The following is a 22892-nucleotide window of genomic DNA, read 5'->3' as shown; positions in this document are numbered from 1 at the left end:
TCGGGTCGTGATTCCATGCCCTGTGTTTGTGTAACAGGGCCTCAAGAGGAGGCTCCGCTGGGCTCCGCGGGATGGACAACCCCAGAGGAACTTTCAGAGCAGGCCTCCCAGGCACAGCACCTCGAACGGCTGGCTCAGCTTTGCATCATGAGCAAACAGTAGGTAAAACTGTGTCCTCTCAAAGCCTCCGTTACGCTGTAATTAATGGGGTGTTACATGTTCCGCTACTTTCAGGTCTCTCTGTATTAAATAAACTGACTTTTAGTGCTTGCTTTAACTTATTTATCATTTATGCATGATGTAGGCATTGCTGTGTGTGTGCTTTTGTATATTCTGCTGTATTTTGCCCATCATCGTCTAAGAGAGATGAAAAAAATGTTGCTGGCTTAAATATGACAAGGCAAACTGTAAGTTTTGCCTTTGTTGCTGTTAAAGATTTTAATCATTTTGATTATGAATAACCCATTGTTTATAAAGTGAAGTCATCATCTTATTAATAATAATGTCAAGATGAGTTAAAAAGGAATAAATTACTGTCACCTAACTTCTTCGAATTTTCTGTTTTCTAAAGGTTTGATGACCTTTTCTGTTGCTATCTCTTAATCTTTATTAATTATCCAAAACTATAAGCGCAGCCATCGCTATTACACATGCAGTTTTCCCATTCTGGAAATTTCTGCAAATTCCTTCAACCAAACAAACCACAGCTTCAAGCCTTTTCAGCCATGGTCAAATTTTCATGCAGATGTAGAAAAAAGAGACACCACGCTCTATGCGAGCGTTACAGAAGGAACACCTTAACTGGATCTGGTGTCTCCTGTTGCAGGGGTACTTTGTTAGGCCACAGAATGCACCCATTTTCTGTGCCTCTGTTTTCATTGTTGGGATTAGGCCATTTAACCTGATTGGCTGAGAGGGTGACAGAGGGTGGAAGGTGTGCTCGGTGGAGGGCTGGTTACACTGCTTCATTAATGCAAGCAGCATGCAGTAGTTAAAGTTAAATGAGATGGTACTGATTGTGCATGGCTGTGGAGGATTGCGTTTCTGCTCTTTGGTGGTTTCTTTCCAGACTTCGCAAACTTACTCTGAAAGGATTATACAGACTGAACAAAATAATCAAAAACTGCACACAAACTGACTCTGGTTTCTTTAAATAATGACCAATCTCTTACTGCGCCCGCTATAAGCGGTGGTTTTAGAGCTTCCTCCTTACAGACAGGAAGTTGTAATTGTTACTAAATCTTTTAACAATGTCATAGGAAGTCCTTTGAGCTAGTGAAGGGCTTTTCTGCCTTTGCTGATCACGTATCCTCTGAGAAAGACCTTCTAAAGCATTGCAAACTGACACCTGACCATTACTAATTGAAGGAAAGTATGGGTTTGGAACAGCGAAGCTGACATCTGTCACACTAAACAGAGCTTGCTCTACATCTATAGGCACACGTGAGGGTGTTAGGGTGATGAATGTCCTTGGCAGACTTTTCAGTGCCAATATGACTGGAACAGCTGGCAGATCTTCAATGAAACCCATCGTGTTCACCTAGCTTAACACTAAGCAGGAGTGAGGCAGAGGGGCCGGAGATAGTAAACCAACCTGTGAGCGCCATGCCCTTTGTAATTCACCCTGAGAATAGACAGTGGATGGCAGCGCTGGCAGAAAAAGAAGGTTTCCACTTCCTCCATAAAGTACCTGAGCATCCGCAGCCCTGCTGTCCGTGTCCAATCACAGCACACGTGTGTTTAGATTTGTCATGCTGATGTGCCCCGAACACAGAAACTGATATGCTCCCCTGACAATGAAGCGCGTGCCTTTTCTGCTTCATTGTGGTCTGGAATTATTATCGTCACTGGAAATATTTGCCCGTAACATGTTTATGTTTTCAAACGGAAGAAAAATGTCGGCTAGATGATGTTTGATAATTCAAAGTCATCCATTATTAACATACTGTAACACATTTATTGTCAGCAAATATTTGTTCCAGAAAAACAAAGTGGCGTTGCCTTTAGTTTATTCGTTTCATTTGTCTTTCCTTTTCCTTTTAGACCTCATCTTGCCCTAGAATACAGCGGTAAGGTATGTAAAAATCGGATATTTGAACCAATAGAATATTATAACTCTTCTGTAAGCTTTAAAATAATACATCTCTGCTTCTTTCAGGCTACAAAGATTCACCAGAGGGCCTTTGGAAATGACCATCCAATTACAGCTAGAAGCCTTGAGCTCATGGCAACCGTATATGCTGAAATTGGCAAGACTGAATATTCAGGTAAAGGATAGTTGAATAATACAGACTAAACACTTATGACACAGGGATTTACTGTACGCACATAAATATACAGTGAAAACAAACATGGGTGTATGATTCAGAGAGTAGTATATAGAATAAGGGTGGAGACCTCCGTGTCTTATGATGTTAATCCCTGTTGTAGAGCGCACACAACACAGTCTCATGCCATGAAAATGTTAAATTAATTCACATTTGTGGTGATGTTGGACACAGGAACGTGCAGAGTGACAGTTTAAGGTTGTGGATTTGTTGCACAGTGTGCATGCTTGGCTTACCTGACTCTGAACTGTGCATTTTGTTAAGACGTAGAAACAGTTTAGTGTTGAGTCAGCTTACAGAGACACCCGTGCAGAACAAGAGCAGCTGCACCAAGACATGAATATAGACCATTAAAAAGGGGAAAAATACTTGTTGTTCACCTCAGTTTGTCTTAAAATGTTTGGTGAAACGCTGGAAAAATTAAGGCTCTGTGCATTGTTTGGTTTCATTTTGCACTGAGCAGAAAGGGCTCCTTTTTGGCCTGCACCATGATGGCAGGTTTAAGTGTTTACACCCCATGTCCCTCACATACCCTTGACCATTAAGTAGGTCAGTCAGCCCCTCCCTCTGCTAGAACATTGCCTGCATGTATTTTCAAGCTGATGTAGACTTAACTGTAACTGTATGTGATATGTTGAAATTATAATTGCATGTGTCCCAAAATATCTGAGCCTTCACTTCATTTCAAGTCATCTTTGATTCAAGTCTGCACCTATTAAAAAGCCAAAGTTCTCCCCAGAAGTAAAAACATGGACTAAATAACTGACCTAAGATATTATTGTAACTAGCATGTTTTTATTAATAACTGAAGTCATCTGAGAGAGAATTTATCCAGCAATGCTGACACATACACAATAGTAGGCAACTTTAGGCAATGTGTGTGTAGTCTGTAGTGGCTAATTTTTATTTCTATTTATTTCTTTTTTATAAACTGTGATGAGATCCAGATTTTTTTAGAGGGCCTGATATAATTGATAGCTTTTTCACACAGTGAGCACTGTGCAGTTGTGCTGAACTCCCACGGCTGCACTGTACCCGGTGCAGACAGAGTTAACACACTTCCGTCTTGCCTCCTGTACATTTGCATGTTGAGCTTGAGTTCTGCTCTGTCTTGACTGGAGACTCCAATGTTAAGCTGCTCGTCTCATGTTCTGTATGGTCATGGTTCTCTTCCTAGACTCTCTGGGTCAGTGTGTGTCTGCACTGTCCAAACGTTTCGCTGCTGCAGAGTCTCTCAGAGACTCGGTCAGCTGTCTTCCTCATTCCCACCGGGAGAAACACTCAGAGGTACGCCACAGAAAGGATACCCACCACCATCAGGAAGACACACTTAAACCTAAGGTAGGTAAAACACCTGAGGGTATCTGGTTGGTGTTATTCTGATTTATTTCTGTGTTATATGAGGCAGCTTCTTTGGAATAGATCTGTTCCAGCTGTTTGCTGCTGGCCTTTAATGCAATAAATGTGCTCAATGTGAATTTTATCTAATGTAGTTAACCAACAGCAAAGTCCCCACCTCCATCCTAAAGAAGCCAAGTTCCAACTACAGACTAGACACAGAACTCAACCACAAACGTAAAGGCGAGCGCAGAGTTCGATTCAGGGAGCCTGAGACCACAGTGCACGGTGAGAAAGCATGCACGCAAACAATTTGTAATGAGTCCATCCTGCTCGGTTTTAGGCTGCAAGATGTGTTTGCACAGAGAACATGTTGCCCTCTGGTGCTTTTCATTGGTATTTTTATTCTTAAAAATGTGTTGCTATCCCAGCTTAGATAGGAACCCTCAGCCCAAAGCTGCACATGCCTTCGAATTTACATTAAAGAGGAAACCCAGCTAGTATTAAAACACCCAGAAATTGCATCATAAACTACTGTCATTTGGGGGTTCTGTGCTACTTAAAAATAACGTAATGCCAAGAGGTGTCCACACATGAGCAAGAGATTTATTCTTTTTAATTAATTATGCATGCAAATGAGGCACTGTGGAGTCTGTTCAAGAGAGACAGTGGCGACTGAAAGGGTACAGCAGCTGGTTTGTAGCTGCTGCACATCATGAGGTCAGCTTTCAGTGACTGACTGACCTCTTTTCTTTTGGCTTTGCAGACATTCCTTATTGTGACTGTTTAGGTGGTAAGTCTGTCTGAAAAATAACGTTACTAATGAGCACACGAGAGTTTCAAAAGTGCACTCATAAAGAGGAAAGAGGCTGTCAGGCTTGTAGCAGCATTAGCATTAGAATTGTTAGGACTCCACGTGGCACACATGCTATGGGGAGTTTAGCACGCCACTGTCACGTCTTGTTTGACAATGCCTGGAACAGCAAATATTAATGTAAGCTTAACTAATCTACAAAAACATCCTCTGAAACCTGACACTTGAGGCCTCGCCTCAAACGACAAAAGAAATGTGCAATTCAAATGCTCGTCATTTACAAATCAAAACTCTGAAAAACCGGTCTGGTTTTTTTCCCCCTGTGCAGCCTATGAGACTACACCATCCCGCCCCCACCTTGCCCTGTTCACCTGCCTCTTCCTGCTGATGTCATTCCTGGGCGTTGCCATGTACTGCACAGACCGTCGGCGTCCACAGAGAGTGTGCGAGGAGCTGGAGGCAGCTTTGGCAGTCTACCTGCTGCACATGAAACAGCTTCTGTGGGGCTGCTGGATATGGTTGACAATGCAGTGACTGTTATCAACCACAGGTGGAGACATGGAGCCTCTTTTAATTTATTATTAATTTTTTGTTTTTTTGTTTTTTTAGATCCCTCTTTTTCCTATCTTTGAAGGTGCCCGGGCCTACAAACACCTCAGCCATTTGGCGAGGCTCTACACACTGTCTGTGGTTTTATTCCACTCTCACCATGAAAAAGGGAAAATGTGTAATCCCAGAAATATGTAGCTTCCATGTCTGTATGTATATATGTACTAAGGTGGTGGGCATGCCACTCCATATTTAAGTTGTAACGGCATTCTGCACATCTGCACCGTTGACGCTGACATGTAACACTCGCATAATCTCCACAACAGTTCATTTTTTTCTTCTATTCATGTCACAGTCTGCTGTCTGTGAGTGAATGTTTCTGTGGAATGCAAATTTATTTTGTTACGGTACATGATTTGTGTATACCAGATATTACACAGAAATGAATGTGTATATATGGCTCAATATACTAAGGACTATCACAGTATTTAGCCTTGTAATTGCACATAAATGAATGTAGAGAGGTCTGGGAAACGACTTTGATTGGCACTTCTGATTGGCACACTGAGACGAGGCAGACAGAAGCATGAATGTGTAAACTGTTTAATGATGGTCTGAAAAAAGAAAACACAGGGCCGCATCACTTCACGGAATGACTTGGACATGAAAAACACCTTGTTCTTTTCCAACTGTCTGGTCGCCTGTCAGCTGAATGCTAGTTTCACGGAGGATAATAATCTGCAGCACAATATTACCTATCATGAAAGAGAATATACTCAATCCAAACGAATGCTTGTGCTTCTGACAGTGTTCCTCTTTATAACCGCCTGAATCCCACAAAAATACTTTATGCTAAATGTTATTTATTCTTCTATATTGTATATCTGCTTCTACGCAACTATCGGACTTCTGGTTATATGGATTTTTTTTTTACTTTTTGTTATCTGTAGCATTTATATTCAAATGAAACATTCAGGTTTTAATTCTGATGTCAAGTGTATGGAAGTGCGTGGGTTGAACGGATATTTGCAATACATAACAGAAAAAAAAAAAAAAAAGGTAATTGCTATTTTAGAGGCCAAAAACAGAAATTTAACAGAGCCAGACGTTATTGTATGAGTCCCTTTATCAAACAAGGCAAGTCAAATTCAAACAGCCAAATCACCACATAAATGGATTATAGGAATCAAAGGGCACAGTGATGCACATCCCACATATCTCTCATTATGAGCAATAACACACATCACATATATTCCATTAAAACACTTTATACAACAGGTTTCAGGGAACTCAAAATAAAACGAGTTTGTTTGTCTTTTATTTTGGAGATCTCACGTTTGACTGTAGACTGCAGATGTACCGGAGAAAAGGAATACTCTCGACTCTGTACTGTCAAACGAAATCGTCATTAGCAATAAAACAATACCCAGTGAGCTTATGTCCTGTAGATGCACATTTAGCTTAAAGCTGCATTTCACTGCTGTTCAAACATCTACGGTCACTTTGAAAGAAGTGCCTTTATGGAGGGTTTTCTTAGTTCCTACCGTTTTTTGCTTTTTTAATTTCAGTTGTTTTTGAAATAAAAACTGTCATTGCCTATCAAAGTGAAGCGGCCGACTTTCCTTTCTTCCCGTAACCTCTGTCAATAAGTGAGCGTGGGATTTAACAGGGAGAGGGAGAAGTGCATGCAGGTATACTTGTGTGTCTAGTCACAGTAATATAGAGTATATTGGTTTGTAGCCTATAAAGTGTGCAGAAGAAGCCTGAGTTGCTAAATGGCACAAGATAGGATCTGTTTTCTTATCTCACACAGATTGCTAAAAGCCTTTTAGACTGCCTGCCAAATGCACGAATGTGTAGAGCTGCAATTTGTCTTTTTTTTTCCTACTTTTTTTTGTTATAAAACACCTTTTGTAGCTGCTGATAAATGTGTAAAGATGCTGCAAACGCACACACTGTTTATGCTGGAGCATGCAGTTCTCACTTTGCAGAGACGCACTGTGGATACTGGCAGGAAAAAAAGAAGCCTAAGTTAGGAACACATTTATTGGTGAAGAAAAAAAACTCCTTTATGTCTAAAAAGCACCTGAGAAATTTTACATGCTTTAGATCCATGCAGAAATTTCACAAGGACAAGATCCACCGGCCAAACTGGCCAAACCATTAATACCGTTTTTTACTAATCAACAACGTATATTTGATAAAAGATGTATTTTTTTGTTTAAAAGAAAAAAGTTTTAATACTATCAAATCTGGGTTGGGGTTGAATAAGGGATGGATTATCTCAATATAGCACAGGAAAGGTTAACAACCATCTGTAGCTTTTATTCTCAGTTACTTCTGGAAAACAGCTAAAACTGTCGATTTGATTCAATTCATCTTCGTGGGAGCAAAAGCCAACCGATTCTGATTGTCTACACAGGCGAATACTGGTGTTGGTCACGGCAGGCAAGAGGACTACATGGTTCTATATGGTTAACTGTGAATGAACGTGTATGTTTGTGCGTCTTGCTGATTTCTAAATCAGGCCGGTCTTGAGGTCAGAGCCGCGGCGTGAAGAGCGGCCGAGCAGCAATTCCTTCTCGTGGATCAAGGTGTCGAGCAGGTCCTCTTGTCTGTAGTTGTGGTAGACCTTCAGAAAAGCCATCACAGTGATCCCGAGCCAGGTGAGCCAGGCGGCCCACAGCCCAAACTGAAAGAGTAAAAGCAGTCATTGCATTTACTACGACTGTTAAATTCGTTACACTGTCTGTACGTTAATTTTAAAAGATTTTTACCTGAGCTATAGCAAACTGGTCATAGAAAGCAGAGTTGTCCAGACCCAGTTCTAGATCAGTATCCTGCATGTCTTCACAGCTAAACAGAAAGTGGCATTTAGAGGGACTATACCACAGCATCATCCGGAAAAAGTAGAACACCTGCGCTTCTCTCTCACCTGTTGGGCATAGTCCCACCTTCGGTGATGGCGTCACACCACAGGTTAAAACCCACACTAACAATGGTGCTGGACAGAAAGACTGTGAACACCACCAGGGAGCTAATGAGCAGGTTGAGGAAGGCATTGAAGATGGAGCTGCAGGCAGACAGAACAGAAATACAAAACAAACTGGGTTAGGGCAGGCAAAAACCCTCAACATCTCTGGAGTATGTTACAAAACTGACACAGAGGCCTATTACTCTGCATGACGTATGCAACTCTGATGATTAAGTCTTTCAATCACACATCAACATAATGACACATAAGTTGCTTTGATGTCACAAAAATAGAAGGTGAAGCATAGGCTTTGATTTCTAGTTTAAAATGAGTATTCCCCCATCTTTGGGAGATGGCAGTGACTTGACATTTTACAGGATGCTTCCGTGCCCATTTCCATCCGCTATAAAATAGAGTATAATACATGCAGGCTATGAAATATACAAGACAGTGCACGAACAAGGGCGTGGGAGATGGACAGGAATGGCACATTTACACTCAGACCGCTGGAGTGGTATTGCTTCATAAGCTTCTATTTAAGGAAGAGGCACAAGTGAACGGTCACTCACTCGTCGTGTCCTTTGCACAGAAAGAACAGCAGCCTCCAAGCCTGCACTGCGGACAGGATGAGGGACGCTATCCCGACAAAAGTGATGAAGCTGCAGGAGGACTCGGGTCCCCACTCCTCCACGATGAAGCGCTGCTTCATCACAGTGATGTTTTCATTTTGCCACATACCCCGCGTGAACAGCAGGCATTTCCCCCCGAAATCCTCCGTGTTTTCAGACAGAGGCACCACGGCGATAAAACCGAAAACGAAAGCTAAAAAATAAAGGATGCACTGGGCGAAAATCAAATTGTCGAGGGCCATTTTTCTGTCTTCCCTGCTCTGCACTCAGCGTCCTGGAGCAACTGCGGCTGCGCAGTGGAGACTGACGAGCGGAGGCGCAGCATCCGACGTTGCTTTGCTGCAAATTAATGAGCAGGCAGAGGCCTTCAGGGCTCTCCATCTTATCTACGTACAAGCTGTGGAGACATTCCTCTTCACTAATATACCCGTTCGCAGTGGCTTACGTATATTACAGTTAGTTATGATATTTTTAGTGACCAAGATAATAATTTTCTCTCCGCCGTAGGTAGAAATAATAATATAAAAGTTCTTGTATTGACACCCCTTTCCTTTTTTACAATCTCCAGTATTTTTACTGAAGCTAGATACAGTTAAAAATGCCCCTTGATGGCACTATTTTAGTTTTTTCTACACATTTCCCCAATATTATAAACTCTGTGACCTCCACAACATAAACTAAAGTTCTACATCATTTGCTGCACAGCACGATTTCCAGAGACTTACATTGAACTGCTAAAACTGTAAAATATATAACTATATATACTATATATACTAAAATATATACCAAAAACTTACTGATAATAATACTACTATGAACATTTTCCTGTATAGGAAAGATATTAAAGGTGCAACTCTAAAAAGGTTCAGCATAATCATCTCCTTGGGCACAAGCACACATTTTGCACACACATAAGTGTATACTCACAAATTAGAGTAATGGTTTGTTTATACATGGTGACAGTCCTTAAGGAAGGGCAGGTAGCTGTCACAGCCACCTGACACGCTTCAGTGAGCCCATCTGGTGAGCTGGCCAAGGTGTCTCACCCTTTTCTTGGCCACCTAGCTTTTGCACTGCTCACAGTGCCCTCCAGTGGGCAAGACACCTGCTGCCATGTTGCACCAAGGTCTGAATGTTTCATGTTGACAGTATGATCACTGGCCTTCACGCAAGGCCAAACCTGGTGAATGTGAATGTGATGTTGTAGAATACAGAGATGAAAAATGTGGAATAGCTTTTACACTCAAGAACATTAAAAATTCCAAACATCGAAGTGTGTTTGGAAAATCCACTGTGGGTTGTGTATTCTGGGTGCACAGCATCACCATCAGAGGTTCCTATTAAGATGTTTTCATTTAGGAGATTAATAATCATGCATTTTTCACCACAACAGTCCTCGCAACACAATGACAAGTATTTATATGAGAGTTTTCCACACATCATGTGGCTATTTGTATCCATCTTGCAAACCGCAGGGGTTTTTTTGCATCATCTGCCGGCACATGATTTATGTGTCATTTTCGCCACCGCACTCTGATTTCCACGATGGTATCAGCTTTTAGATTAGCTTGAGTTAGTGTGTGTGTGTGTGTGTGTGTGTGTGTGTGTGTGTGTGTGTGTGTGTGTGTGTGTGTGTGTGTGTGTGTGTGTGTGTGTGTGTGTGTGTGTGTTGAGCTGAAAGCTGATTTCACTCCAAGACTTTGAGACAGTTTGCTTTTTAGCGTCATTAGGCATTATTTATTATCCTCCTCGTGCATTTTTGCTGCGTTCGATTTTTATTCTTGTGCTCATGATATATTGTCCGGATTTCTATTTCCTGTAATCCATCATTTTGTACTGTACACCATTTTTGCTATGATACAGACTGTGCTGTTTGTGAGATGTGTTTTTCTTCTTTTACAAAAAAAAATAAAGCTTATATTGCCAAAAAACATAACTGTGCTGGTATGCTTCTCGTGTCTTTTGGCTACACTTGAAATATCATCTAGTCACAAATACAAGGTCATAAGGAAAAGCCGAACAACTTCATAAGGCAGTCCCCCGGCCCTTACACGAAGAGGAGATTACACGCACAGAACTCCAAACCCCACTTTTAAATAATACAGCATGTGTGGGCTCGTGAACTGGGCACCCAGGGGAAACCCAGAGCAGAAGTGTGTCAAGCTGAAATATGTGTTAAGTTATTCACCCCGCGAACAAACCACAGAGGGAGAGAAAGAAGGAGGGAGGATGGAGGGAGGGAGGATGCTAACCCAAATGCAGTCCCTGGGCTTTGTGCAAATATGAAGAGCAATGGGCAGAAGAAAGCCTTGGGAGGTCATCCATTTTTCATGAGATGCAATGGCAGCAAAGCAAACATCCCTTTTTTTCCAAGAGGAGGAAACCAGTGAAGAATCTAAAGTGCACAATCATTTTCAAGGACATCACAAGTGCATTTTAAATGTAGTGCATCTATACTTGAATCGAAACACGCAACGTTGTTATGTTCATCAGAGGAAAGTCAAAAAAGACATAATGTAACTCAGACTTACTACTCTTTACTCGAGTCATAGTTCATAGCAATATTTAAGAATTCATGTCTCATCATTTACTGAGTATTGCTGACACGAGACATTACAGCAGAAGATTAAGGGTGAGGTGGGACAGTACCACTGGGCGGGAACAAAGGCTGTCAAAAGTATCTGACCAGGTGATTGGAGGATGAATCTGGTGGAGGTTAACACTCTTTGTGGTAAACTTTAACATTGGAGTGATTTTTTTTCCCTTTAGATTTTAATTTAAATATATTTAAAATGCATCACATAAGAGGCTGTTCTTTGTCTTGCAGATGATCATGCCCTCTTCACTCGTTTGCCTTTTCTCGATCCTGCTCTGCCACTCCTTATGGCTCCTTGGGAAACCTTCCCCGAACTGCTCCAACCTGCGGGCTCATCTTTCTCCGCCTGCAACACGAAACAACAGCAAAAACAGACACAATTACAGCCTCATATCCTGAGCAGTGATGTGGAGGACCTGATGAAATATCCTGTACCCATTAATCTTTCCCCAGGGGGTGCAGGAGACTGGGAGCACTGGGCCAGCTACTGATTAAATGCTCCTAATAGAGGCCATTCATCTCCCCTTGAATCATGAACGTTTCAACATGCAACATCACCCCACACAAACGTTCCCCGCCTCTCTCTGTGCAAATATTGGTGTTTTCATAAAGACAGCAAAGTCGATAGTATTTAATTTTGTGATATCTTTTTAAGCGGCCGTGATTTCTTAGTGGGCTCCTAAGATTTGATGGATGACTTTGTTTGCTCCACATGGTGAAAATCTCATCTATAACTGTGCCAGTAATCATCACGAACAGTCATGCTTGAGGTCATGTGGGGCCAAATCCAAATTTATAGTTTGAACTAATAACTGCTTAATATCTCGATTTTATTATTATCTTTAGTCGCACTGGCACAAAGAACATGATAGTTTGATCAGTCGTTAAGTGTTTGCCTTCAACTAATTTCACTCATTAGTGATTAATCTCTCTATCTGCCAATTAAGCAAATCCTACAAGTATTGTTTCTGGCCTCGGTGAACAATTAGGTAACACTAACAGCCCTTCCTACTAAACAACCCCCTGGAAACCCACGCTTACACAGAAACTGCAGGGTAATGAATGCAATGCCATCACTCCAAACATGCACTCTACAACTAAAATAGATTGGCCCTGATAGACACATTTTTGTACAGTATAGGCTGTTCAGTCATGCTCAGGTATAATCATCATAAATTAGCATGGCCTAATTGCGTTTCACCTGCCAAGCGCCATATGGTCCCTAGTTCAGAGCAAAATAATTAGGTGACTACATCCCAATTAAACAATTATCCAATGAAACCTCTGTAAAATAATTACGTGGTCATATCTGCACAGTGCTATTAGAAGTGTAACACTCAGGTCAACGCACAAGCAGCATTTAAATGGAAGGAAATGTGTTACAGAGCAGTGGCCACTTTGTTTTTGACAAATAAATGGTAACCATGTTCCTGGCATCTTATGGATGTTTCACCTGTGCTCCAAGATACTCCAGAAAAATTCCCCATAAAAATCACGTGACTTTGGACAATGACATCATTGTAGGCGGAGGTCTTAAAAGCAGTGATGTTTATGCAGAGGGACGGGAGAAATGTGGATGAAAGGTACTAAAGAGGGGACCTGCCAGGCTGTGATGTGATGAAGTGAAATCCTCCGGGACTAAAAATGAGATCATCCAAATATTACTGAGCATCTTAACTGGAACAATAGTGACCCCTATTGACAATTTTGTGATGAATGCATAATAGACTCATCATAACACATGTTGTACATTTTACGGTGTTTGTCAGAACAAAGTACCTGATTTCCATCTCTGTTTTCTCCTTTTTGCTTTGCAGTGAAGTCCAAAAAATTGACGAGTCCACAGGAATAAGGCTGACCTAGAACAAGAGAAAGTCCCTTGTCATCTGCAAATGAACAGAAATGTTATCAATATTGTTTTCTGTTGGAATTTCCTTAGAAGTCATAATCCAGTGATGAACACATCACATAAATGGGGATCTTGGTAACAACAAGTCTGACACTATTATCTTTTATGCAACACTGCTCCACTGTTACGTCTTTAACCGCTGTCTCTGCGACAAGGTTGGGGCATCAGTACGGGCCAACAGGCCATCGCTCCCTGAGGCTCAACGGTGATCAGCAGATGGAGGGAGGTCTGCCTGCGGTGGTAGACGGTACACCCTTTGACAGAAAACGTGGGGGAGGGAGGGGATGCTGTTTAATGGATCACTGAATGCTGCAGCAAGGTTAAGGGAACCAATCTCTGACACCTCACTTCCTCTCCAATCTCCCTCTCCTAGCAGCCAAGCCCCCCTGCTTTTGGTGCCTGCATCTTGCACCCCTGCAGTTCCTCTGACAAACAATTAGTTCTGACCCTTAACACACACACACACACACACACACACACACACACACACACACACACACACACACACACACACACACACACACACACGCACACATGCATACACACACACTGCAAAAGATAGAATTGTTTCCAGAGCTCTAAAGGTTGAGCAGGCAACATGTCTTGTTATCTCTGCTGATCACTGAGCACCAAATGGCTGCATAGATTCGTGCATACTTTTAGAGGTATATTATTATTTGTTTAGACTTTTTGTGATCCAAAATGCACCGGCTGTAATAGCTTAGCTCTGTAGCAGACACCTGGAAACACTACATCCAGTCTCAGCATCCTGTTTCCACCATTTGCCCATTTTGCAATGATCGAGCCAGGCTGAGTGAGAGGATTCATTAGTTCTTAACATGGATTCAAGGAGGCGCTCATTCTTTGTGCCCAAATAAACCGAGGTGGTTTCAGTGTTGCAGGTTGGGCTGGGGTTGACAGATGTGTAAAGAAAGGTGGAGCTACACACAGAGAAGAGGAGGGAGCTGTCCTGCTTACCCATCCCTGGCGAGCCCCTGGGTATAGACCAATTCAAAACAAAGCTCTGATGAAGATCTGTCAGCATGTCGTGGGTTGTTTCAGCTGAGGTACATGGGAGGTGTTGGCTGGAGCATCCCTGTGGTTCGTCTTGCTGGTGGCATACAGTATACAGTGTAAACACACTCACAGAGAACACAGCTGCTAATTAGATACTGAACCAATAGAGTCACTATGTACTTTAAAATTAAAATTATTACCTACCTGATGAGGTTTCTTTTTCTGGACGCAGTGAGTTGGGGCTACCTCAGTGAAACTGAAAATCAGTGAGAGGAGAAGGTTGGCTGAGTGACATTTGAGGGGCCAGGACTGATATATTCATGAGCTCGTGTAGCAGCTAGTTATGTGATCACTCAGTGGATGACAATTAAGCCAGATATAATTATCAGGCAGCCCTGATTGTTGTCAAATTCATACTGGAAATTCAACTTGCCCCAAATATCAACCAGTTTTAATAATTTACTTTATCATAAGCATTGTGAGATTTATGATGACCTCTGACCTTGTGTCTGAAAGAAGGCTTTCATATGTGGAAGGTCTTGAAAGCCCGTCAACCCCGATAGTATCTTCTTCCAGAAAAACATCTGCTTCATCACCTTCTCCCACTTGTAAAACGTAAGAAAGTGCTTCCATTTCTTGGGAATCTCTCAATATGTATGGTGTGTGCAGAGAATCCAAGACAAAGCTTACCATCTGCAGCAAGCATCAGCTCTACCATGCTGTCTTTGTTCAAGCTGCTGAAGGAAACAGGCTCTGTAGCGCCATCTGGTGTCAGCACCAGCTCAGGGATATTTAGGAAAACACCAGCTGATGAGTGGGGTCTGTGTTCTTCTTCTTGTCCCCTGCTTTGGCTACTTCTATCCGTCAGCAGAGAGGAAATCATCTGCAGGGTCAGAGTGCTTTTATATGTGTGAAGCGGGTCCCACTTCATAAGAGGCAAGGGTGAAGCTGAGGTAGAGGATGAGGCAGACAAGGATCTTAGATCCTCCTCAGAAGAAAAAATGTTCTCTTGAGTCTCCAGCTGCTGCTGCTGCTGCGAATACAGGATAAAATCTAAGGGTTGCCATTACTTAAAATCCCTTTGCAATTGTATATTGCAACCAGTATTACCAAAGACAATGAAAATATATACATTGTAAATGACAGGATCTTCTTCTTCTGGGTCGGCTGTATGTGCTGTTTGCTGTGTTTCTATTGCCATGTGCACTGGCGAAGAGCTGCATGTGAGTAGACGCAGAGCCTCGGTGGGCAGAAGCATTTGCTTGCTGTTGGGCATTCTCTCTGTGTGCTCTGGCCACACTACCTCCCTGAAATGAGAGTGCACATCATAAATCTGGTGTCTAATGCATATTGTGTTTTAACATAATTCAAGCAGTTGCTCCAAGTGTGACATCTACAACCTCAGTACCTCAACTTGGAATCTGGTTTCCTCACTTCCTTCACAGCCTTTCTGACCAATTTCACCTGCTCATCTGTTGATACTTTGCCAACTTTCTGAGCCCGGTACAGCTTGGCAGACAGCGGACATGGTGGCATTTCTGCAAAACAATGTGATTAGATGACATCTCAGTTATATCCTAATACTGTTTAATAATATCTTTCATACCTTTCTTCATCTGTGTCATCTCTGTGGTCTCAGCTCCATCTTCTTCATTCTGATAAAGATTTTTAGGGAGAGTTAAAAGTCCTTTCTAGGCTGTCTTGGTATGTACATTTTGTCTTGATGTAAATGAGTGATTCACCCACATTGTTTTCAACAAGAATGAACTTTAAAGCCTCTGTGCACAGGCCAACTCCTTTACAAGTCTGGAGGAAGTATTTGCTCATATCTTCAGTCTCTGTGTGGCCTCTCTTCAACAGAGCCCAAGCATCAGAGTTACAACTGGGGGTTGAAAGCACAAATTGAGTCTGCAAGTGAGCTTTTATTTAGTAACATTATATTATCAAACATGTAGTACCTGCTTTGAATAAGTACATCTGCAAACAGCTTGGCATCATCAGTGGTCTCTACTGCAGGCCTGGCCCACTGGAGGTACCGTAATGCCTCTTGAGGCTGTTTCCTTGTCAGGAGACAATGGATGATGCAACGATGCTGCCAGGAGAGGGCAGGAACATAGGCCTTTGGGCTCAGTAACAGCTCCATGGAGGCCTGGGATTGGTTGTAAGATAGCGCACAGCACTTTGTTAAGTAAATTTCTTATCAATTAAAAGAAAAAATGTTGTAGCTCCATTCATTACTTATTATTTGCAAATTATTAAATCACTTTAAAGTATGCACATATCTCATTTGAGTCACCTGCATGCCATTTTGGCCGTTTCAACACTTATCTTTTTAATGTTTCGTTTTCAGCTGCATACCTCAGTGTGTCCATGATCAAGCATCCAGAAGGCTCTGATTTGTTGGGAAAAGGTGGCTGGAATTGTGAACGCATGACAAAAAGCCTGAAGGAGGTCATCTTTGCACTGTAGGAAATTTGCCACATCCAGGATGAAGTACATGAGCTTGTGTCATAAAAGTTAAGACACATTTAACCTTAAGTAAGTGCACATAGAGAAGCAACAAATCAGTATGTTTCACAGAAAAGCTTTGCTGATTTGGATGGATACAATGGCCTGGACTGACATGTTGTCAATATGAGGGATCAGCACGAGCTTCAACAGCGCCTGCAGATTAGGGGGAGGATAACGTGGATCTGTGCAATCTCCAGACATCCAAATGCACCCGTGTTGTTTGCATAGCTGTGTCACCATGCTCTGTATCAAAGACTTGAATCTTCCCATTTCTCCCTCCTCCCGTCTAATAAAAGGTAAGGAAGTTAAAGGGGAAAAAACAGGTAGGAAATTGATAAAGTATGTTCAGAGAGAGACTTGCTCTAAAATGAAACCCTTTCAGAGTTACCCCTGTGTTTCAAGACCAGCTTTTCGGTGGCTGTGATCCATTTCCTTCCACATCTGAGTGATACGCTTCACTTCTTGGGTCTCTGACAGAAACAACAGAGAACCAAACATTAAAAACAAAAGGATTTAGAGGTATAATAACAGTTCTTCATCCCAGTTTATTGGGATGTGATGATATCTATACCAGGAAACTTTGGCAGAAGCCCCATGATGCCCCACCACTGAACCAGCTGTCCCAGCCAGATGTGTTGCATCAGCATCCTCTGCTCTCTGTTCCAGCAGCCATGTCGGATGTCTGAGGAGCTGTATGTGTCCTTGCAGACCACACATGGGACTCCCACTCCTGCATAAAGAAGACATTGCATTTCAGAAAGGCTTTTATCATGTCACAGCATTAAAGATTAGGATATCTTTAGCACAAACCATGCCAGAGGTGGGCTGAGCAGAGATGTTTTCTTCCCCACTGGGCCAATGTAAGCAGGTTCCTTAATTTTTGGAGTAACGTGTGCACTCTAGTGAAGGAGCCGCGGTCCAGGAACATCCACAGACCCTGGCAACAGCTGAAGCCTGAGGGAATAATTAAGACACAATAGATCCAAAGATCCAAAGTATATGTTACTCAAAGTAACTTCAACTTCAAATTTAAGTTTGCACATTTAGAAAGACTGAAAATATGATGTAATATGTACTTACATAAGGTTAATAACTCCTTTTTAGCAAACTCTGCTGTCCGCTGTACCCAGCAGCTAAATGCTGGTGCGATTTCCCCCACATCAGTATAACCTTGTTGAAGATACAGTGTTAAAGGAAACAACAAACAACTGTGGAATTAAAGGGTCTTTGCAAAAATTGTACAGAGCACTGGTTTCATGATGAGTGGATGTTCCTTTTCTACCTTCAGCTGTAAGCTTCCTCAACCAGCAGATGATGGCTTTTATGTTATTGCTGGCCAATGCCTCAGACCACTGACCCTCTTTGTCCAGCATCACGCTGAGCTTTTGGTATCGAAACCAAGACAAGGGAGATCACACACAAAAAAGTGGGTATACTGAAAACATCTAACAACTACTTTACCTACTGCATTGCACAGGTCTTTCAACTGTAGCCCATGTAATGTGCTTAAGTGGTTAAATAGCACGTACACTTAAAGCTAGAAAATCCATTTATATAAGTGTTTCCACACTTACATCAGGAAGACCAGACTGAAGCATGAGGACTTTAGTAAGTTTTGCATTTGTTGGGTCTTCACATACTTACTCGGTGGAACGACTGTGGTCTAGTTTTCTGCTGTGGGTCAGTGAAACTTCCCTCTTGGTCTCTGTAGTGGTGACTGCTGTGAGTTCTGTCTGCCCTGTGGATTTGCTGACTGGCCCGCTAGTAACATTCTCTTCTTACACAAGCTACTTTCGTCCACGTTAATCCTCTAAGCTCACTCTCAGTTAACATTTCATTGGCTGATTTGCAGAGTAGTCGTGACTGCATCGGTGTGTTTGCATGTGTGTTACAGGCGGGGAACAAAATAGGTAAGAATATCAGGGGTTAAAGTGAACGTCTTAAGTAAAAGAGAGAAGAAAACTCCCATTTTTTCTTCCAGTTTAAATCTTGTTTTTGTCATTTCTGACCAGTGAAGTGTTTTTATTAACTGGCAAAGTGGTAAAAGTACCACATGCTTTTCAGATCACTGCATAGTTTTGTCATTGTCTTTTGCACTTGTCTTCATTTTGGATTGCCAGCTGGTAAAAAACAAAATATTTCAAAGAATTTTATAGAAAAATCAAATCAAAATGAAATAATAAAAGTAGCTGGAGCCTGACTGCAAAGTTTCTACCACTAGAGAGCACTGCAACTACAATGTGCTTCAGTTTTAAACTTTTTTTTTAAAGCATTTATTATTAATGTAGTCTTCAATACAAACCCCCCACCAAAGACTGTATGTTTATTTTTCTGCATCATTAAAAGATGGCTTAAACTTTGCAGTTAGGGCAATACTGCTGATGCAAAGATGATTTTTTTTTAACTTTATCCTTTTGTAAAACTTTTACTGGTAACACACACACTCACACACACACAGAGAGAGAGAGAAAGGCAATCGGCCACTGCTTTCACAGTGTCGAGACAGTCAGATTTGCATAGGTGGCAGAAGGTGGGTCCAAATCCCTTATGGGGCCCATGACTGATTAATGACTAAAGGGGATTAGGAGGTTCAGGACTTGGCTGCTAGTCTCACTCTGATGCTGCTGTGGCTGCATTCACGCTATCTGTGTCACTACAACTACTCGCCGCTCTGGACTAAATCTGACGATGTTTGTAAGAAAACAACCTGAAAATCAGAAGTGCAGTGTTATCAAATGTTCATCATGATCACACTTAGGTGAGTGCCGTGGATTTATTCGGGATTTTAGAGGGAGGGAAGAGTTGTTTCAGTTTCTTCAATATATTTTGGTTATATATAAATCATACTATTTCTGGTTGTATATACAGATGATCACATTTCAGCGCAGTGTTTCTTAACAGTGTTTCTGTTTTCTAGAAATTGTCCAGTTATATGAGTTTTTTTATCTACTCTCACTGCTACAGGCTTACAGACCACCTACAGTACAACCATAATGCAGCATCCACACGATATCAATCTCGGCTACCAGGCTAAGCTGCTTATGAAAGGACCTTCAGAGAACTGTACAACCAAACCCCCTCTATTTGTCCCTCCACATCCCCTGGAAGATAACCTGTTCCTCTTTCCAGCTCTATCTGTGTCCTACCCTTAATCCCACCTTGGACTTGAATGAAAACTCAGGGAAGTGTTACGGGCAATGGCAGTCTTAAGAGTTAAGTTTACCAAGACCAAAAGAGACAAGCTGGCCCAGGTGCTCTGGATCCTAAACTGGATCTCGGTAGTTACGGGGGCCATCCTGTTCAGCCTAGGCCTCTTCCTCAAGGTGGAGCTCCATAAACAAGGAGAGGTGATGGCTGAGAGGGACATCCAGTATGTTCCCAACACGCTTATAGCTGTGGGTCTCATCGCTTGTGCCATAAACTTCCTGGGTGGGAAAATCTGCTACGACTGTGTGGACACCACCAAGTTTTTGCGCTGGAAGTTGATCATGCTGCCCTACATCATATGCACCTTCTTCTTCACCTTTTGTGTGCTGGTAGGGGCTCTGATGTGTTACTGCATGCACTGGGAACTGGAAGAGTCTCTGAACCTGGGACTGACAGAGGCCATGAGGTTTTATAAGGACACAGACACACCAGGACGCTGCTTCCTAAAGCGCACCGTGGACATGCTGCAGATGCAGTTTCAGTGCTGTGGAAACAACGGTTATAAGGACTGGTTTCAAATTCAGTGGATAAGCAACCGTTACCTGGATATGTCCCAAAAAGAGGTGGTGGAGTAAGTACAAACTGCACAAACAGGGTGCTATTTTGGTAAAGTGCATTCGTATTTAAGAGGCTGTGTTCAAATGGCAAACAGAGAAAGAAACAACAGAGTTGTTGTAGTTCTGTATTTTCTCATTTTAATTCAGTTTAGCATCAGCGTTTTGATAGGGGTTGACTCACAATCTTGTAGACACCTAAAGTCTAAATAAATGCGTCCTTTAAAACTTCACAAAACAAATTTTGACAATTTTTTTTTACCAAGCTAACATATATTAAAACTAAGGATAGTTCATCTTTGTTTTTTCATTTCATTTTAGTTAGTTTTGCAAGTTCACAATCATTTCACTTAGTTTTTATCGTTATTTTAGTCAAATAAAATGTTTTTTCCCTTCTAGTTTGAATTTTTAGTTGAGTTTTAGTTCATTATAATTTCCCTGCATCATATTTGATACTGATATATAATTTCTTACACTGTGCTATAGATATTCAGTAACACTGAAAATGGGCAGAAAAAATGGGCATGGCAGGAAGCACAGATCAGCACAGTATAATAATAAAATACTGTCTAAATATATAAAAAATATACTCCCAAACAATCATCACATTTAAAATCTGATCACAGAAGCACTGATCTATTAAGGGAAATTCTAAACTTTGTTTTTCTGGCTTTAGCCGAATCAGGAGTAACGTGGATGGAAAGTTCCTACTGAATGGAGTCCCATTCAGCTGCTGCAACATCAACTCCCCCCGGCCCTGCATCCAGCAGCAGATCACCAACAACTCTGCACACTTCAACTACGAGCACCAGACGGAGGAGCTAAACCTTTGGATGAAAGGGTGTCGACAGGCGCTGCTGGAGTACTACATACACATTATGCAGTCCATCGGCCTCACAGTCCTCATCACCTGGTTATTTGAGGTGAGGAAACACAAGTCGGAGTTGGTGGGTTTAAAGGGAAACTACACAAAATCTGATTAACTTTTTCAGCCACTTTAACATCTTTGCATCATGCTTTGTGTTTATTTCTATGAGCGAGCCGGTCAATAGGGGTCTCTTGTCGTTTCAGCTATCAGTGTTGACCGGGGTTCGTTACCTCCAGACTTCTCTGGAAAATGTCCTGAGACAGGGAGACCCCAACTCCGAATCAGATGGCTGGCTGCTGGAAAACAGCTTCATGGAAACTGCCCGCATGAACCTGAATATCATCAAGAGCCTTGGCAAGGGTAACCAGATAGACACAGCCACTAATGGAGACCCCAACATTAACGTCCCCTCCACCTCAAAAGCACACTATGGTCCTGACAATGTTCCACCAAAGCAAATAACTGAAGACAGTTGAACTTTTTCACTCAAAAGACTTCAATGGACAACATTCCTGAAGCCCACAAAGGGCCTTGAAACGTATACACATTACATTGGTGAATTCTTATCTCTGTACCTGTGGCGAAGGAATGGGCATTTTGTTTGTGGAAAATATATATGAACCCTAAATGATAGAATTTTAATATCAACACCATAATTTAAGTCAAGTCAATTTGTGTTTCGATGATCATATGATGGTCATATAAAAAAATTGATAGAGGCCTGGTGACATAATTTCCACCCAAATTAATCCATTCACTGAGCCCTCATATAATGTGGACTGAGCCAAAACCATCCTCATAACTTTTCTGAAGGGTTCACAGGACCCACACCATGCTAACCAAATGTTCTCCTCAGTATAACAAAGCCAACACATTTCCTCACTTTAAATTCCTTTAATTTGTCACCAGTCTGCATACATTTCTATTATTTTTCTGTAAGATTACTTGTGCTTTAATCTACTGTTTACAAATGACATCTGTTGCCTGTGTAACATGTGGTTTTTGCAAAAAAAGACTCTGTACACCCGTCAGTTGCAACACTGGAATCAAAATGTACTTATATTTATTATTTGATGAAGACAACTATGGGTTAGAAGTTCAAGCACCTGTTCTTGTTTCCCATGATTTCATCTGAGCATGCCAGAAAACCCACTCAGAAGTTTGATTTACAGCAAGAAAAGCGAAAGCTCACAAATTACATTTCACAATTAAAGATCTGTAGTGACTAGTTTGTGTTTAGACTAGTAGTACCAATATTGGATCTTTTGTGTGCCCTTTTCCCTGAGTTGCCTAACTGCATTAGCAAAGTTGTTACAAGGATAGCGAATATTAAACAGTACTTTGTTTTCACATAAGTAGCTCAGCAGACAGAAATCCATGAGAAATTCTTAACTACTTTTTTTTTTTTTTAGAATATTTAAGCCACTGCTACGATTCTCTCGTGCCTCAGCAATGTCACCAGGTTTTAATGCTCAAATATAAACTTTGCTGGGATGAGCTACAAAAAGTTTGACAATAAACTGTCCACTTGAGGACTTTGAATTCTGAAAAGAAGCCTTGCTGATGTGATCTGCTCTTCCTTCCTTTCTCCAACAACAA

At 41.7% G+C, this 22892-nt stretch overlaps 5 protein-coding genes across 6 annotated transcripts in view; 2 read left to right on the top strand and 3 right to left on the bottom strand.

Moving 5' to 3' along the window:
- cUnh14orf180 (chromosome Un C14orf180 homolog) overlaps positions 1-6124 on the top strand; it is a 42934-nt gene extending 36810 nt beyond the window's left edge. For both annotated transcript variants that reach the window (XM_080871065.1, XM_080871064.1), the window contains exons 5-10: positions 38-158; positions 2044-2074; positions 2159-2267; positions 3505-3668; positions 3821-3953; positions 4808-6124. In XM_080871065.1, coding sequence (XP_080727191.1) covers positions 38-158; positions 2044-2074; positions 2159-2267; positions 3505-3668; positions 3821-3953; positions 4808-5013 — 764 coding nt within the window. In that variant the 3' untranslated portion in view covers positions 5014-6124. The remainder of the gene's footprint in view (positions 1-37; positions 159-2043; positions 2075-2158; positions 2268-3504; positions 3669-3820; positions 3954-4807) is intronic.
- Positions 6125-6266: 142 nt separating this feature from the next.
- Positions 6267-8905, bottom strand: tmem179ab (transmembrane protein 179a-B). Its single transcript, XM_080871068.1, has 4 exons — positions 8572-8905; positions 7964-8101; positions 7806-7884; positions 6267-7720 (listed from the first exon to the last, which is right to left on the bottom strand). The coding sequence occupies exons 1-4, from the start codon at positions 8871-8873 to the stop codon at positions 7547-7549; spliced, it is 693 nt and encodes a 230-aa protein (XP_080727194.1). The 5' UTR covers positions 8874-8905; the 3' UTR covers positions 6267-7546.
- A 2252-nt stretch (positions 8906-11157) lies between these two features.
- Positions 11158-15359, bottom strand: LOC308389918 (uncharacterized protein). Its single transcript, XM_080871525.1, has 7 exons — positions 15286-15359; positions 14844-15186; positions 14656-14758; positions 14358-14409; positions 14115-14247; positions 13007-13086; positions 11158-11573 (listed from the first exon to the last, which is right to left on the bottom strand). Exons 1-7 carry the CDS (start codon positions 15352-15354, stop codon positions 11463-11465), a joined length of 891 nt encoding a protein of 296 aa, XP_080727651.1. The 5' UTR covers positions 15355-15359; the 3' UTR covers positions 11158-11462.
- Positions 15360-15554: 195 nt separating this feature from the next.
- LOC308390109 (protein ELYS-like) lies at positions 15555-18365 on the bottom strand (the record flags this gene model as incomplete). Its single annotated transcript, XM_080871801.1, has 12 exons — positions 18309-18365; positions 17947-18046; positions 17745-17834; positions 17475-17618; positions 17236-17394; positions 17053-17134; positions 16761-16950; positions 16512-16655; positions 16112-16302; positions 15900-16035; positions 15760-15808; positions 15555-15691 (listed from the first exon to the last, which is right to left on the bottom strand). The coding sequence occupies exons 2-12, from the start codon at positions 18035-18037 to the stop codon at positions 15555-15557; spliced, it is 1413 nt and encodes a 470-aa protein (XP_080727927.1). The 5' UTR covers positions 18038-18046; positions 18309-18365.
- Positions 18366-19294: 929 nt separating this feature from the next.
- prph2la (peripherin 2-like a) lies at positions 19295-22837 on the top strand. Its single transcript, XM_080870426.1, has 4 exons — positions 19295-19422; positions 19629-20442; positions 21102-21348; positions 21497-22837. Exons 2-4 carry the CDS (start codon positions 19862-19864, stop codon positions 21767-21769), a joined length of 1101 nt encoding a protein of 366 aa, XP_080726552.1. The 5' UTR covers positions 19295-19422; positions 19629-19861; the 3' UTR covers positions 21770-22837.
- Positions 22838-22892: the final 55 nt, after the last annotated feature.

This window comes from Rhamphochromis sp. 'chilingali' (assembly GCF_963969265.1).
Source record: "Rhamphochromis sp. 'chilingali' genome assembly, chromosome: 21".
NCBI classification, from domain to species: domain Eukaryota; kingdom Metazoa; phylum Chordata; class Actinopteri; order Cichliformes; family Cichlidae; genus Rhamphochromis; species Rhamphochromis sp. 'chilingali'.
The sequence above is the reverse complement of the archived record's forward strand: the minus strand, read 5'-3'. Positions and strand labels throughout refer to the sequence as shown.

Coding starts and splice junctions, on each gene's coding strand:
- tmem179ab (XM_080871068.1), bottom strand. CDS start 8,873: ATGGCCCTCGACAATTTGATTTTCGCCCAGTGCATCCTTTATTTTTTA. Junction 8,102..8,571: donor CTGTGCAAAGGACACGACGA/GTGAGTGACCGT, acceptor GTCTGCCTGCAG/CTCCATCTTCAATGCCTTCC. Junction 7,721..7,805: donor ACCAGTTTGCTATAGCTCAG/GTAAAAATCTTT, acceptor TTACTCTTTCAG/TTTGGGCTGTGGGCCGCCTG.
- LOC308389918 (XM_080871525.1), bottom strand. CDS start 15,354: ATGGCAATAGAAACACAGCAAACAGCACATACAGCCGACCCAGAAGAA. Junction 15,187..15,285: donor AAGATCCTGTCATTTACAAT/GTATATATTTTC, acceptor CTGTATTCGCAG/CAGCAGCAGCAGCTGGAGAC. Junction 14,248..14,357: donor AGAAAAAGAAACCTCATCAG/GTAGGTAATAAT, acceptor GTATGCCACCAG/CAAGACGAACCACAGGGATG.
- prph2la (XM_080870426.1), top strand. CDS start 19,862: ATGGCAGTCTTAAGAGTTAAGTTTACCAAGACCAAAAGAGACAAGCTG. Junction 20,443..21,101: donor TCCCAAAAAGAGGTGGTGGA/GTAAGTACAAAC, acceptor TTCTGGCTTTAG/CCGAATCAGGAGTAACGTGG. Junction 21,349..21,496: donor TCATCACCTGGTTATTTGAG/GTGAGGAAACAC, acceptor TTGTCGTTTCAG/CTATCAGTGTTGACCGGGGT.